Genomic DNA, 13,897 nt, shown 5'->3' on the forward strand with positions numbered 1-13,897 from the left:
CGCCCCTTTGGGGGCAGGTTCTGGGAAATCGGGATCTACAAGCCAAAACTTGCAGTGGCCTCAGATAAGCAGGCAAACTGCAAATGTCCTGTGGACCTTGGCTGGGGACAGGAACACGCACAGTAAGTCCTCAGTGTCATCATCGATAGTTCTTGGAAACTGCAGTTTTAAGTGAAAGGATGTATATTTTACCTGAGGCTAATCGATACAAATGAATTCAGTTCCTACAGCATGTTGCTGGTCACAAAAACATCGCCAAACTTCCAAGTAAAAACCCCAAACACGCCTAATATTAAACACTGAAATAAATATGAGCTATACATATATTTGAGAAAGATTAATAAAAACAAGTAAAATCATGCTTTTCCAACTTGCTTGTTCAGAGTTGCAGGCAGCTAGAGCCTCCAGGGCACAGGGTGGGACCCCAACCTGGACAGCACAGCCTTCTGTGGAAGGTCGCACTCACACACACCCACGCTAGGCTGCGACAACGCAGACATGCCAGTTCACCTCGCATGCACACCTTCGGGGTGCGGGAGAAACCGGCGGACCCAGAGAAAACCTGCAAGGACGTGGGGAGGAAGTGCAAACTCCACATGGTGACCTTAGCAGGAAGTCTGTTTTTTCCCTTATCAACACTATAACCAAAGGAGGTTGAATGAAACGACGTTATTTGAGGACCTGCTATATGGGGGAAAGGCAGGCTCAGGTGGGAACTGGGTATTGGCATCCCATCTCAAAGTTCTAGAAACTGCCCTGGCTGGTGCAGCTCAGTGGATTGAGCATGGGTCTGTGAAGCAAAGGGTCGCTGGTTTGATTCCCAGTCAGGGCACATGCCTGGGTTGCAGGCCAGGTCCCCCACAGGGGACACATGAGAGGCAACCACACATTGATGTTTCTCTCCCACTCTTTCTCCTTCCCATCCCCTCTCTCTAAAAATAAATAAATGAAATATTTTTTAAAAGTTCCACCCCACACCAGTTGGTCCACTTACAAGCTCCGTTGGGCTGGGCCATACAACAGTGAGCCAGCCCATGCTCCGTAAGTCCAGCCTGGGGGGAACAGAAGGATGGAGGGATGGCTGGGAAGAGGACTAGGGGCGCTTCCAGTAACAAGGAGCCTGCAGGTCAGGTCAGGGTGCCTGGGCGGTAGGGCAATGAAGCACAGAGCGCCCCCTGGGGTGTCCAAGTGGGGCAACATCTGCTGGGGCCCAGACAGGATGGGTCCGCCTATTTCTGGGCTGGGAGCAGCTGTGCCCAGGAGACCCCTTTTCTCCCTGTGCTCCCAGGCTACTGTTCAGGCCCCACTAATCTGACCAGGACTTTCAGTTCAACTCCAGCAAGGCCCCTGCACAAGACTTCACTTTGGCGTTGCAAACCGAGAGCCACCAAGGCACCTGCACCTTGTGGCCCAGCGCCCTCCCTCATGGGAATTCACTGAGAGGAAAGTGTGGAACAGAAGAGAAAGGACAGAGCTCCTAAGGGGACGATGTAGTGTGGTGGCGTGCACGTGCGGACGGCCTGTGTGGAGGCCAGTCACGTCAAGGGGGCCCACGAACCACAGCTCATGTGAGAAAGCCCATCTGTCAGCACAGAAAGGCAGTGCCCTTGTCATGAGCCCGGACCCACAGCTGGGGGCGGCCCCAGCGTCAGGGGTATTACCGATGACTTTGTTTAATTTTCCTTTAATAAATTTGAAATGCTTTTAAAAGAAACAGCAATAAAGTGAGTAAGTAACAGGATCCAGACGGATCCTTCAGCAATCCAGGGGAAGAGCCTCCCCAAGGGGCCCAGGAGCAGGCCTGGGCTCTGTGCCCACAGAAGGCCTGTTCCCTGGGGCACGGAACACAGGCCCAGCCCAGAAACAGCTACAAAAGGAGGCCAGGCTGGCCCGGAACGTGGGAAAGGCTCTGAGCAGGCAGCTCCATCTGCCCAGGGGACAGGCAGGGCTTCCCTGCTGGCACAGCCCTGAGCCAGGCTCTGTGGACCCAGGCCCTGGTAGCTTGGCCCTGGACTGTCTGTGGTCTTGCTGTCACAGCTGGACAAGCCTCTGGAGTCCCCTGAATCTGAAAGCTCTGTGCACACAGGGGACACCGGCATGAAGAGTAAAGGATCTCACACGAGCCCAGAACCCCGTGCTCTCACAGCTCTGCCTGAGCTGTGGGAGTGGCATGGGGGGGCTCGTCCTGAGTTTGGGGGTACATAGCTCAGGAAGCAGACTGCCACTGGCCACAGGAGCCTTGATGTGGCTTTGTCTTTTGAGGGATACAAGATAGCAAGGCAGTGGTACATGGGTGCAGGGGGAGGGAGTCGTGAGGGCCCTGGCTCCTTGGAAGCATCTCCGTGGCTTCTGCCGAGGGTCCATCCTCCGCCGCGACACTTCCCTCTGAGCAGCGTCACTGTGGCCTGTTTTATGCAATAGGCTCCAGCTCAATGCTGTTACACACAAAGGGAAACTGAGCCTCAGAAGAGGAGAGGTGGTCCGAAGCCACACTGCTCAGCACCAGATCTCTACTTCCGTGGCTCTGTCTAGTACATAGTGGTGGCCATAATGGCAGCTTATTACCCTCTAGGACTCTCCCAAAAGACATGAACGGTACAGAATATGCCCACACCCCACACTGCCACCCACTCTCCTGCACTCCAGGGCCATGGCCAGTGACCAACCAACACTCTCCAAATGCTGGAGCTGCTTAGGCATCCTCTTTATTGGTGTTTCACAGGTGCTGGTGGGAGTCCCCAGGCTGAGGGCTTTGGGGGAGGGGTGGCAGTCCCAGAGCCAGCCAGGGAGCGAGTGAGTTCTGGCATAAAGGAGATCTTGGGGAGACTCCTGTGTTCGGGTGTTGGCAGTGCCGGGGGACTGGTGTGCTCCTCTCAGCCGAAGACACTCTTGGCGGGTCCGGCTTTGGGCTTCTCAAAGACAGTCTCAGTGCCGGTCCGGGAGCGGCTGAACACCGATGGGGCGGCCACGCCAGCTTGCTCTGCAAGGAGGACGGGAGCAAGTGTGCTCAGGGGCCCAGCCCAGCTTCCTCGGGAAGGAAGGTCACTTTTTTGGGTAGCAACCCCTGAGCCCAGAAGCTCTGGACTCTTAGAAAGAACCCATAGAACCCCTTCCCTCCCCACTGCTGACACACATCTGCACCCCCCACCCCCAGCACCCTGAGAACACTCACCACACTCCTGCATGACCTGGTAGGTCTTGGACTTGATGGCCTGGTCCTTGGCCAGGTTCCCTCGGGCCCCCTTCAGGTCCTCCTCCTTCACAGGGGGGCGCTTCTTCTTGATGGGGGCTTCCTGAGGGCCAGCCTTGGAGAGTCCAGAGCTTCATCTTACAACCTGAGGCCTTCAGGCTGAGATACCCCCTTCCCACCTCTGTGCCTCGGCTCTGAGACCCCTCTTCCCTGCTCAGTGAAGTCAAGCCAATTCAAGGCCCCCTTCTTCCAGGAAGCCTTCCTGACTATACATTACCCTGTATACATTACCCCTCACCCGAGTCCCTCTGACCTTTCCAGACTGGGAGCTGTGATGCTGTGGCCTCACTCTGTCTGCTGGCCAAGCTCAAGCTTGGGTACAATGGGCAAGGGGGAAAGGGAGTAGCTTTGAGGTTGAATTATAAGACTTTTGGTGAATACTGAGACCTGCTCTCTGGGTGGTAGTGGGGGTCCCTTAGATATTTCTGCTCTCCTCCCAAATTGCCAGGATTTATCTCGTGTGCTTTGGGGTGGAATGTGGTAGAGGAATCAGATGCTCATGAAGTCACAGTCCAAAGTCAGCATCTGCCTGTGCAGCAGGCAGTAAGGACAACCCTCCCCTTAGCAGGCTGGTCTCTGTCCCTCCAGAGCTGGGATACCTGGACTCAGGGCCCACTCTCCCCCTCGACCCCAGGTGCCCAGGAGTCTGAGGCCTTACTGCTTCCTAAGCCCTAGAGGCAGGGGCAAAGGCTTCCTGGTCCCTGAGCCTAGGCTGGGACCCTGGGCCACACAGCCCTACATAAGGATACATCCTGCTGGAGACACAGGGCATGGACACCTCACACACGTACACACACACACACACAGCTACAAACGCACACACCAAGTCACACAGGCAGCTCCCTCAACAGAGGCACACACAGAGATGGTGAAGCACACACAGCTCCTCCGGCCCTCCCGACCAGCCACGGGCTGCCACTAAACCCAAGCTACACACGGGTCTGCCGGGGTGAGCTGGGTGGAGCGTTCTCCCGGCCAAGCCCTCTGTTTATGCTTGGAACTCAGCTCGAGACACAGTGTCCAGCTATCCACCCACCCCCAACCCGTGCTGGGCCCCTACCTGGGACATGGTGGGTGCTGTGGGAGAGCTGCTCCGAAGGCGCTTCTCTGGCGGGCAGGTGCTGGTGGGGGAGACCTGAGCGGCGTCCAGCCCTCTGGAGCTTATATAGCCCGCCTGCCAGTCCTGGGAAGTCACTCCCCCTGCTCCGACAGGCTTCCTTATGATTCAGGTCCACACGGCCACTGGCTTCAGCGTTTATTCTCGGAGATGTTAGGGGCTCACTGAGCACTTCTGCCCAGGAGGCTGAGCGCTGGTGACACAGCTGCTCTACTTTCAAGTGGGAGGTGCTGGGACGGGCAGTGACTCGTGTGTTTATGAATGTAGGTCCTGGAATGTGCGTGTGGCAGTAGAAGCTGTCCATCTGCAACAGTCCGTCCCAGTGTGGGGTGTCCCTGAGGGAGGGTCTGGGGCCAGGATGGACTACACTGAACTTGTTTTTCTCTTCTACCCCTTCCCTGGGTTCCAGGGGAAAGAGACTTTCCCATCCTGCCCAGGAGCAGGGCGGGGGCTTCCTGTGTCTGCCTCTCTCGAGCCTTGCTCACTGCAAGCTCCCTGGGCCCTCATGGTGGACTCAGAGCACCGGGTACCCCTGGTTCACAGGTGGAGACTGCAGCCAGGGGAAGCCTGGGGCACTCTCCATCCGTGCTGGGTGCCGATGCCACTGTCCCCTGTCTCACTGCCAGTGTGCATTTAGCAAAGGGACGAAGAAAGCAGGGGGTGAAGTGCCCAGAAGGACCAGGAGGAAACCGTGCTTTGTGTAGAGGTGAGCTGATTACAGGAAACAGCACTGAACCTCCGACTGATATAAGGTCATGAGGCCTGAGGACACTGAGGATGCTGAAAGCCCGCGGTGGGGGGAGAAAGTGAAGACCTTTGCAGGTATTGAGCTGTAGAGAGGGACAGGCAAAGGGCTCCCTTGAAGGTCACTTAGTTCTCCACTGCTGGCTTCTAAAACCCCTATCCTTGCAGGGAAGACCCCCGGCAGGACCTTAAGCCTGGGGTGGGCGTGGGCAGCACATGTGAGATTATCTTTATCCTCAAAGGCTCTGTGCAGACCAACCCAACCAGGGCACTGACATCTGGTTATCCTGAATGCTATTCCACTGCTGTCACACCTCAAACCCCACCATATCCCCCCTGCCTGGTCCTGACCCCAGGAGGCCAATGCGAAGACTGCCAGGCTCCATCTGAGACAAGTGCTGACATGAGGAATGTTCTCCCATGGACTCGGGCATAAACCCAGGACTCCACATGGGGGCCGAGAGGCACTGAGGGCAGGCCTGGACTGTGAGGGCCGTGTGCCGGCCCAGCTCCCAGGATGAGGGAGCTGCCCCCTCAGCTGGCTCTGCCCAGGCAGGCACCTGCCTTCTTGTCCTGTGGCCTCAGAGACGAGGATGTGGGACATTTACTTCTCACACTCCATCTCCCAGCACTCCTTGCTCCCCAGGGGGGATGTAGAGTAGCTTTTACTCACATCAGCAGGGAAGTGGAATTGGTAAGAGTGTGTTCGGTTCTTTCTAAGCAGATTTGGTTCCCACGTCTGCCCGGAGGCAACGAGGCAAGGTAAGGCCCCTCCCGCTGTTTCCCAGGGGGCACCTTCCAACCCCCTGCAGAGATTCTCTCAACAGCACTAAGCTGTTTCGACTCCACAGAACACACACCAACCAGCACAAAAGTGATAGTTTCCTTTTTTTTTTAAAAAAAGCTGTAGTAAGATGTCAAACTTTATTGTAAACCATTTTACAGTGTTAAGTACATCGTCTTCCCTTTCATTTCAAAAATGTGTTTCTGTGAATTGTGCCACCACCAATCAACGCCCCCTCGGCAGACAGTGGAAGTAGGCCATGGTTCTTGCTCACATACGTCTGACTTCTAACACACTTCACAAAAAGAGAAATCAAATTAAACCAACCCACCCACCCAGCACCTCTTGGTAGCGACAACACTTGGACCGGAAGTCCTTCACCGAGGAGAAAACCCTGCAGGCTGCCAAGGTTCCCAGGGTAGAACAGAGAGCTGTCCCCACAGTTGGAAGTGTGGGAAACATAAAAGGAAGTCCTACACCTTACAGAGGGGCTGCTGCTTTGGTGGACAGGAAGCTCCCAGCAACAATACGCCGGCCTGGCTGTAGAGAGGCCAGCGACCTGCTGTCAGTAGGGCCGAGTGGGCTGCAGTCCTGGGGCACCTTTAGTCAGGGACGCCGGACAGCGGCCTACAGGCCTACTCTGCCAAGGGGAAGACACGTGGATCGGAGCCTTTCTATGTTTTCCCTTTAGAGGTGTGACGTACCAACATTAACCCAGGACTCCCACTGCCGGGAAGGGGCACAAGGTAAAGCTTGAGGCAGGAGCCCGCCAGTGTGCCCGAGGGCTTCCCCTCACAGGTCTTCCGGCTGAGTGGACCATGAAGCCACTGCTACCTGGGATCTCACCAACATCCCTCCTTACCACTGTCCACATCCCACTGACAGCCAAAGGAAGAGCCACAATCATCTCTTCCATTCAGCCACGACAGTTCTGCCTCTTCAGGTTATTTCCATTAGTTACAAGAAATTTATTCATGACCTTGACTTACAAGCTTCCAACATGGGTGGCTTAGCCAAGGTTCAGATTCTGACATACAAGATGGGCAGTGAACAACATACGGTCAGGGTCCTATGGTTTCTCAAGCACAGTGATGCTTGCCACGTGGCTGAGCAAGGAGCCGCACCTCATAAGGCACCTTGGAGCAGGTGGTGCGGAAGTTCGCCCAGGGAGGGAGGGCAGCTCCGGAGAAGTCCTGACAGGCCCCCTGCATCCGCCCTCTCTGGGCAGCGTGCCGCAAACACGACCCAGTGGCACAGGATGCACTCCCAGGGAATATGAACTCTGTGCTGTGTGTGTGTGCACGTGCATGGGTGCACAGACTCAGGAGGAGGCCACCCTGTCCAGCCCCATGGCGACCAGGCCCTCGATGGGCAGATACCATCCCCTAGTTAGCCAGCTACACAGCCACAGCTCAGTGACTGCAGCCCTTGCTGAACATCAGGACACAGGGGAACCACCACTCACTCGTAACTTCCTTGTCCACTAAAGCCACTTCCCAGCAGGTACTGGGACAAGCCTTGAGGTGAGCAGACCACCTGAGGTCCATGTAACCCAGGTTCCCTGGTTCACAGACTACAACTCCCTGACCCCATCTGCAGTTTGGAAACATCAGGGGCTCGAGACTGAAAATGAAGCTCCGATTCTGAGTTCAGGAAAGGGCTCAAGAGAAACAGCTGTGGGCACAGGTTGTTCAAATAAAAATGAAATCAGAGTGACAAGGAGAGTCAGCCAGGCCACAAGGGGCTGGTCTTTCCCAACGCCACTTCTCTGGTGGAGACACCCACAGATGCAGCCAGAGCACGGGAGGGCGTGAAGGGCATAAAGTGTGAGTGGAGGTGACATGAGAAAGGAGATGGACTCCAATCTCACAGGAAGCACCCCCTGGCCTCGCCTCTTCCCTCCAGCTGCAGATGCTCACCGAGCAGTCACCTCCCACCGCAGTTACAGGGCCCAGCCCCTCAGCCCCTCTGGCTTGCGGACTCCTAGAGAGGATGGACGGAGAAGGCCTCCCCCAGGCAGATCCCCATGTCCCAGACGTGTGACAGGCAGAGGCTAGGCCCAGCATGCCTGGGTGAGCAGCTTGGCTCAATGCCACAATTCAGACTAAGACGACACATTTTTATGTAGATCTAAAAATAAGGTTCCAGGTGGTGTGGCCTCCCCACCCATCTCCTTCACAGCTCACACTCGGCAGTGTGGGTTTCTGTGCCTCCGGCTGTGACAGCCTGGGTGCCCCAACGTGCCGCTTCCACAGCAGGGCCAGTGTCCAGTCAGCCCACTCCCTGCCCGTTGGTCGACTCCCACAGCCACAGGGGCCTCTGCCCAGGCTGAGTGGGGGCCACTCCCCAAGGAGGGGACATGGCTTAGAAGCACCTGGTCCTGGCTGTGGATGCAGCCACAACACAGCCCTGGAGTACGTGACAAACAGGATGATTTGGTCAGGCAGGTGTTCTCCAGATTCTTGTGCAAAAATAAAGGTGGAGGAGATAACAGGCCCGGGGCAGCCTGACCCTGAGCTGGGTCAGGAAGCTGGCTCTGAAGGCTGCACAGTGGGAGGCAGGAAGGCCGAGATGACATTTTAAACTGCAGATTTGGAGGCTCTGACGACAGACAGGGAACAAACAGAAGAGGCCTCACAGTCGCAATTTCTCTGGACAAAAAGACCTCTTAGACTCTTTTCTTTGTCCCATATAACTAGGCCCTCTGCCCAGCCGGCAGAAACGCGGAGGAGCGGCCAAGCCCCGGCGTGCACAAGATGATGGGTCTGAGGGTGACCGCCCTGCTTGGCTCAGGCCTGACCTTCACTGCACCACGGGGCTGCTGACTTCAGGTGAGGGCGCATCTCCCTTCTCACTGGGCTCACTGCCTCATCTTATTACAGGTTACCTAAGGATGCTCCAGACAGCAGCTCTCGGCTTTGTCCTCCCAGCAGTTTACATCCCACGAAAGGCAAACAAACCCATTTCTTTGGGAATTAAAAAGTTTTTAAATACAATAGTATGAAAATATAACTTAAAAATATAAAAGTCAACAGCATATGGAAGACTTAAAAATCTATGTTTTGCCCATTAGTCCCATAGGAAATAAACACATACTGAAAAAACATTAACACTGTGACAGCTCATAAAACTGACTTTAGAAATCAATAATAGTTATAAAAGCCACTTCGAGTAAGAAAGCATTGTGGTTCCAACTTCGTCAGTGAGTGACTTCTAGCCCAAAACATGTTTCATCTTCACTCCCCAAGCCTTCAGGGAAGGCTCTTTGCACAATTTGTGTGTGTTTCTCCTCAGTGCCACCCTGCTAGACACAGGACAGGGCTCCTGGGTCCCTTCCAACACCGTCAGGACGAGGACACACACACACACACACACATACACACAACGCCCTGCTTGCATATTTGGTCAGTGTTCATAGTGCAACTGAGTGGAGACCTCCAACTGCTGCGCCCCACGGCGCTGGCTCTCCTGCCCTCTCGAGTCACAGTCGTCTGGGAGTGGGCAGAGACAGCGAGAGCATGGAGGTAGAAGAGGAGGAGCAGAGAGGGGAGCGGGGAATGACCCTGCACAGGAACGTGTCACACAGGCAGCCCGAAGCGGTGCTTCTTTTTCTTCGCAAGCTTCAGGGGCGCCAGTCGGCGGAGGTCCTCCTCCGTGTCGGACTCCTCCATCTCGTCATCGGCTGAGATCAGGATCTGAGGCAGTGGAGAGGCATGTCCCTGAGTCACCACCAGTGGTGCCACCTTCCTCTGCCTGCCCTGGACCCCGGCAGGGGGTGCCAGCCCCTCCACGAGGCCTCGGTCTCGTATTTCTGTAGAAGGGCGTGACGGGGAGCCGCCCTTTCCAGAAAGACACACTGGCCCCTCTGCATCCCATCTGGGGCTACGGACACCTGCACCGAGTCCACACACCCTGCCCCCGCTGGTGCTCCCCACTTCTCTGCCAACCTGCAGCTGGGACTGAACCCAGTCAGAGCAAACTCAGCAGGCACGCACAGCCCAAGGTCATCCTGCCAAAACAGCCCAATCCTGACAGATGGAGGCCCAGGTCCTGGAGGCTGCCTCAAATTCAGCAAACGCTAAGTGAAAAGCCCCTTTCAAAAGAAAAAGCACACTTCCGTGGGGTACCCCGATGCAGGAACGCTCTGCCTTTGTGAGCCCCTGAATGACTGGGCCCTGCAGGCAGGGTGCCCAGGACACCCACACTCATTCACCGCCCACCTGCCTGGCCCCTCAGACCTCTGCGCACCCTGGAAGCATGGGACAGCCTGTAGGGATGGAGAGTCCTGTCACGCCCCTGTGTGGGGGACTCCTTCTACCCCAGGCTGGGCCAGTCTCACCACCTCTCCCTGAGCCACTCCCTTGCAGGGTTTCCTGCCTCCAGCTCCCCCCCCCCCCCGGCCCCCAAACCCAATACTCTCTGTGGCTCCCCACCACCCGCACAAGCACGCCTGGTCCCTCAGCCTGGATCACAGAGCGCCTGGCCCACCTAGCTCAGGCCTTCACCCCCTGCTATTTTCTGTTATTCTGTCCTGCCTTCTGGAACACATGCTGCTCTGGCCATAACAAACTTTACATCACTACCTGAACCCCAAGTCATGTGACCACGATTGATCAGAGCAGCTGCTTCAGCCTGCAACGCTGTCACTCACCTGGTGTTCACTGAGCTCTTACAACATGCTGGGCCCCAGGCCAGGTTCTAGGGCTTACTCTCCGTCCTACCACCTATCCATTCAGCTTTCAAAACGCCCTCTGGTGCCCGGGGAGAGAAGCAGACCGCCCCAGCATCCTCACAGGGTTCCGCCGAGGCCTCGTCTCAGAACACAGAGTTATGAGGGGCTCCTCAGGCACCACCTTCTCCTCGTCCACAAGTACAAAGGCCTCTTGGGGAGACATTCTCTCGGCCATTCTGAAGGCCCCCCACAGCGAACTAGGCAGCAACCATGGAACCTGAACAACGGCACCAAGGGGGCAGTATGGAAGTGTGACATGCTGCCGGCTGCCCAGGACATGCAGCCTGGCCTCATGCTCCTGTTTATGACCAGGAGTCTCCCTTAAGTCCAAACCTCTAAGGTAAGAACCTTGAAAATGAGAGGAGATGAGGTTCCCCCTGGGACATCTGGCTACCCCTACATTTCAGAAGTTTCCACCTGCCTCAGCCAACACTTTCCTTGCTCATTAGTGGTGGGCAGGGGCTCAAACACCTTAATGCTTAAAGGTTAATGGTCAGGCCCACGAGTCCTTGCCAGCTTCCCCGGAAAAAGGTGGCTCCTCCCTTTCCTGTCTTTCTCCACTGGTTTAGGGGATATAGCAGGAAGCCCCCCAGGCCCCCCAGGCGCACCACCCCCCTGCTCTGGAGAAGGCCCTCGGGACAGCAGGGATGGGCCTAGACTAGTTGGGAACTGTCGGCCTCGTCTCCCTGCCCCTGGCTGGCACGAGACACAAGATCAGAGGCATCCTCAGGTCAGCAGCACAAGGGCCCAACCCTACCTCAGACTCTGACTCCTCGTGGGATGCGGCCCTTCGGTAACGGACCTTGCTCCCGTTCCTCGAGTCTTGGTTGGCTTCCCTTTCTTCCAGTTTAGCTTTCGTCCTCCCCTTTCTCATGAGGAAATTGTCCACTACCCAAAACATCAGAGACTGTGGGGAGGAAAAGTGCAAGTTACTCCGGGACAGGCCCCTTATGAAAGCACGCAGAGTGGCCCCCGGTCCCCGCCCTTCCTGCCCCTTCCCGATTACAACACCCGAACTAGGGAAAGAAAAAAACGCGCCCGGCCCCCCTGCCATCTCTCAGAAGCTTCAGAAAAGAGATTTCTAACCTCTATTTCCTTTGCTTTCTTATCAGAGAAAACCCTGCCTTGCCTACCCCGAGGATTTCACCGTGGTGACTGACAGGATAAGCCTGCCTCAGTGCTCGTCACAGCCACTGGCGGAATGGGGCCTGGAACCAAGGGCTCCGGGCGCCTGGTCCCACTCCGGCCAGGCAGGTCCACCAGCACACACTGCCACATCCGTCAAACTCAGGTTCCCTATGGTTTCCTCTCTTACTTCTTAACTTCTAGCCAGTGTGCTCATGAGCTTCTCTTGGAACTCTGTGGTCAAGAATGGATGACGGGGTGCAACCCCAACGACCCTGATCTAGGAGCCACTGTGACCCAAGGGCGGGACTCCCAGCAGAAGGCCACGGGCAGGGAAGGCAAGACTCGCTGCCAGAGGCCCCGGAGCAGGGGTCTGGCTGGTGAGGAAGCGACCCTGCCATTTCTGGGTCTGGGGTTGGGTAGGAGGCGGCAAATGCTCACACAGAGGGACCTGAGGGCTGTAAGGTGTTTTTCTGTCAGACTCAGAACTGTGAACAGGAGCCAGAAGGCGGGGAGCAAACTGGGGTTAAAAATGCAACATGGCACTGACGTTGACAAAGAAGGGGACGATCAGCATGACGATGGCCAGTTTCAGGTCTGGGTTTTCAATAGGATTCAGCAGGGCCACCTGCAAGGAGAAGCAGACGCAGTGAGGTGGGGGAGGGCACCGAGGAAGTGCCTGGAAGGAGGGGCGGAGGGAAAACCCCCGGGAGGCCCTGAGAGGGGACTTGGCTTAGACATTCACCCCAGCACCTCGCACCCGGGGCTGTGCAGTCCCCAGATCTGACTGCTAGGAGGGACCCCCTTGGAGGCCACTTGGAGCAGTTAGTGCTCCAGTGGTTTCCCTGTGGCGCAGACTTGGGGAGTGAGGTCACTAGAGTCTGGTAATAAGGAGTCAGACCACCTTCTAACAGAAATCCTGTACCCCAACCACCTCCTGAAGGACAACAGCTCTAAAAAGCCTTGGTTTATTTTCTTAAAAAATAAAGTCCAGCCACAATCAAAACCGAAGGATGGCTAAGCTACTTGTTTCCAAGGCCCCTCAGGCTGCTGTCATGTGGGCACGTGGAGAGGGTGGGCAGCGGAGGCTTATCTGCATGGTGCGGGGGCTGGGGCAGAGCGCGGGGCTGAGGGGCCTGGCCAACCTCCTGTGACCAGCTGCTGCCTGTGGCACCTACAGGCTAGGCTGAGGCACTGGCCTAGAGAGGTACGTGAAGAAGACACTTGCAAATGTAAAGAACACCTGTCTGGCATTCACAGTTGCAAGGCATGAAGACTAGTATTGGATAGGGCTGTATTTTCACTGGATTTACATACTCCCTTGGCTTAATCTAGAGTGGACACTTGTATCATTGAAGTGGGTGGTGCAAAAAACTGACTAATTACTCCCTTGACAGGTAGCCAATAGCTGCCACATCAGACCAACCCTACTTCATGTACATGGAGTTAAAAAACAAAACAAATGAAGAAATCACAAAGTTGGTTTTCCAACAGGGCTGAGGTTGGGGGGATAGAAAGGGGAGGTGCTGCCTTCGCATCCCAGGGAGTTACTGAAGGAAAGACAAGAGGCAAACCTTTTTCCACTGAAGTATGAGAAGGACGATGAAGACGACAGATTTTTCAAAGACCATGATCAGGATGTAGAGAGCACACTGCCCGGCCCAGGCGCCGCACTGCACAGGGTCTCCTGCAGGGAGGGCGCTCAGTCACAGGGCAGCCTGGACCGGGTTGGACACAGGCCAGGCCCCGCCCCCACTGCCCCTGGGGGCCTGCACTCCCCTGCCCCACACCACAGCCCTGGCTCCACCGCTGAACGAGCCCCCAAAGCACCGAGAATCAGCTCAGCCCAGGCAGACTAATATGGGTGGGTGTTTTAAACAAAATCAGAAAATTCCTAATTTGGAGCTACCAGAGTGGCTTTTCTTCCAAGAGATTCTAAGATACAATCAAAAAGCACTAAAGTTAGTAAGTGCCTATTGCTGGCACTCAGAAGAGCTGGTGCTTTCTGTCCGCTGGCAGCAGATGCTGTGTTAAGCAAGACTGCTATTATTACCCACTGTTGGTTTTTCCATTGACTGTGCTGCCGTCCACCCTCCCCCACCCGGGAGCGGCCAATGTTTTTGAATTTGAAGGCAGCAACAACCT

At 55.9% G+C, this 13,897-nt stretch overlaps 2 protein-coding genes and 1 long non-coding RNA gene across 4 annotated transcripts in view; 1 reads left to right on the plus strand and 2 right to left on the minus strand.

The window, feature by feature from the left end:
* Positions 1-2,676: 2,676 nt before the first annotated feature.
* MUSTN1 (musculoskeletal, embryonic nuclear protein 1) lies at positions 2,677-4,607 on the minus strand. Its single transcript, XM_037055778.1, has 3 exons — positions 4,311-4,607; positions 3,173-3,305; positions 2,677-2,980 (listed from the first exon to the last, which is right to left on the minus strand). Exons 1-3 carry the CDS (start codon positions 4,317-4,319, stop codon positions 2,874-2,876), a joined length of 249 nt encoding a protein of 82 aa, XP_036911673.1. The 5' UTR covers positions 4,320-4,607; the 3' UTR covers positions 2,677-2,873.
* The window catches only part of STIMATE (STIM activating enhancer), a 54,438-nt gene continuing 44,577 nt past the window's right edge, over positions 4,037-13,897 (minus strand). Inside the window, exons 5-9 of one of the 2 annotated variants that reach the window (XR_005067844.1) lie at positions 13,327-13,439; positions 12,303-12,380; positions 11,385-11,534; positions 9,253-9,590; positions 4,037-4,057 (exon numbers count right to left, since the gene is read on the minus strand). Coding sequence is in view for 1 of the 2 variants with exons in the window: in XM_037055777.1 (XP_036911672.1) it covers positions 9,474-9,590; positions 11,385-11,534; positions 12,303-12,380; positions 13,327-13,439 (458 nt within the window). In the remaining variant the exon portion in view is untranslated. Of the gene's footprint in view, positions 4,058-6,007; positions 9,591-11,384; positions 11,535-12,302; positions 12,381-13,326; positions 13,440-13,897 lie in introns of those variants that run through there. The other variant, XM_037055777.1, reaches the window with a different exon arrangement.
* LOC118993390 (uncharacterized) lies at positions 10,648-13,331 on the plus strand. Its single transcript, XR_005067845.1, has 3 exons — positions 10,648-10,765; positions 11,740-12,132; positions 13,150-13,331. It is a non-coding gene; the product is annotated as an uncharacterized LOC118993390 (long non-coding RNA).

The sequence above is a fragment of the Sturnira hondurensis genome, unplaced genomic scaffold (genome assembly GCF_014824575.4).
Source record: "Sturnira hondurensis isolate 20B ecotype Veracruz unplaced genomic scaffold, ASM1482457v3 Scaffold0008723, whole genome shotgun sequence".
Classification (NCBI taxonomy): Eukaryota; Metazoa; Chordata; class Mammalia; order Chiroptera; family Phyllostomidae; genus Sturnira; species Sturnira hondurensis.

Coding starts and splice junctions, on each gene's coding strand:
- MUSTN1 (XM_037055778.1), bottom strand. Junction 2,981..3,172: donor CCAGGTCATGCAGGAGTGTG/GTGAGTGTTCTC, acceptor TCCTCCTTGCAG/AGCAAGCTGGCGTGGCCGCC.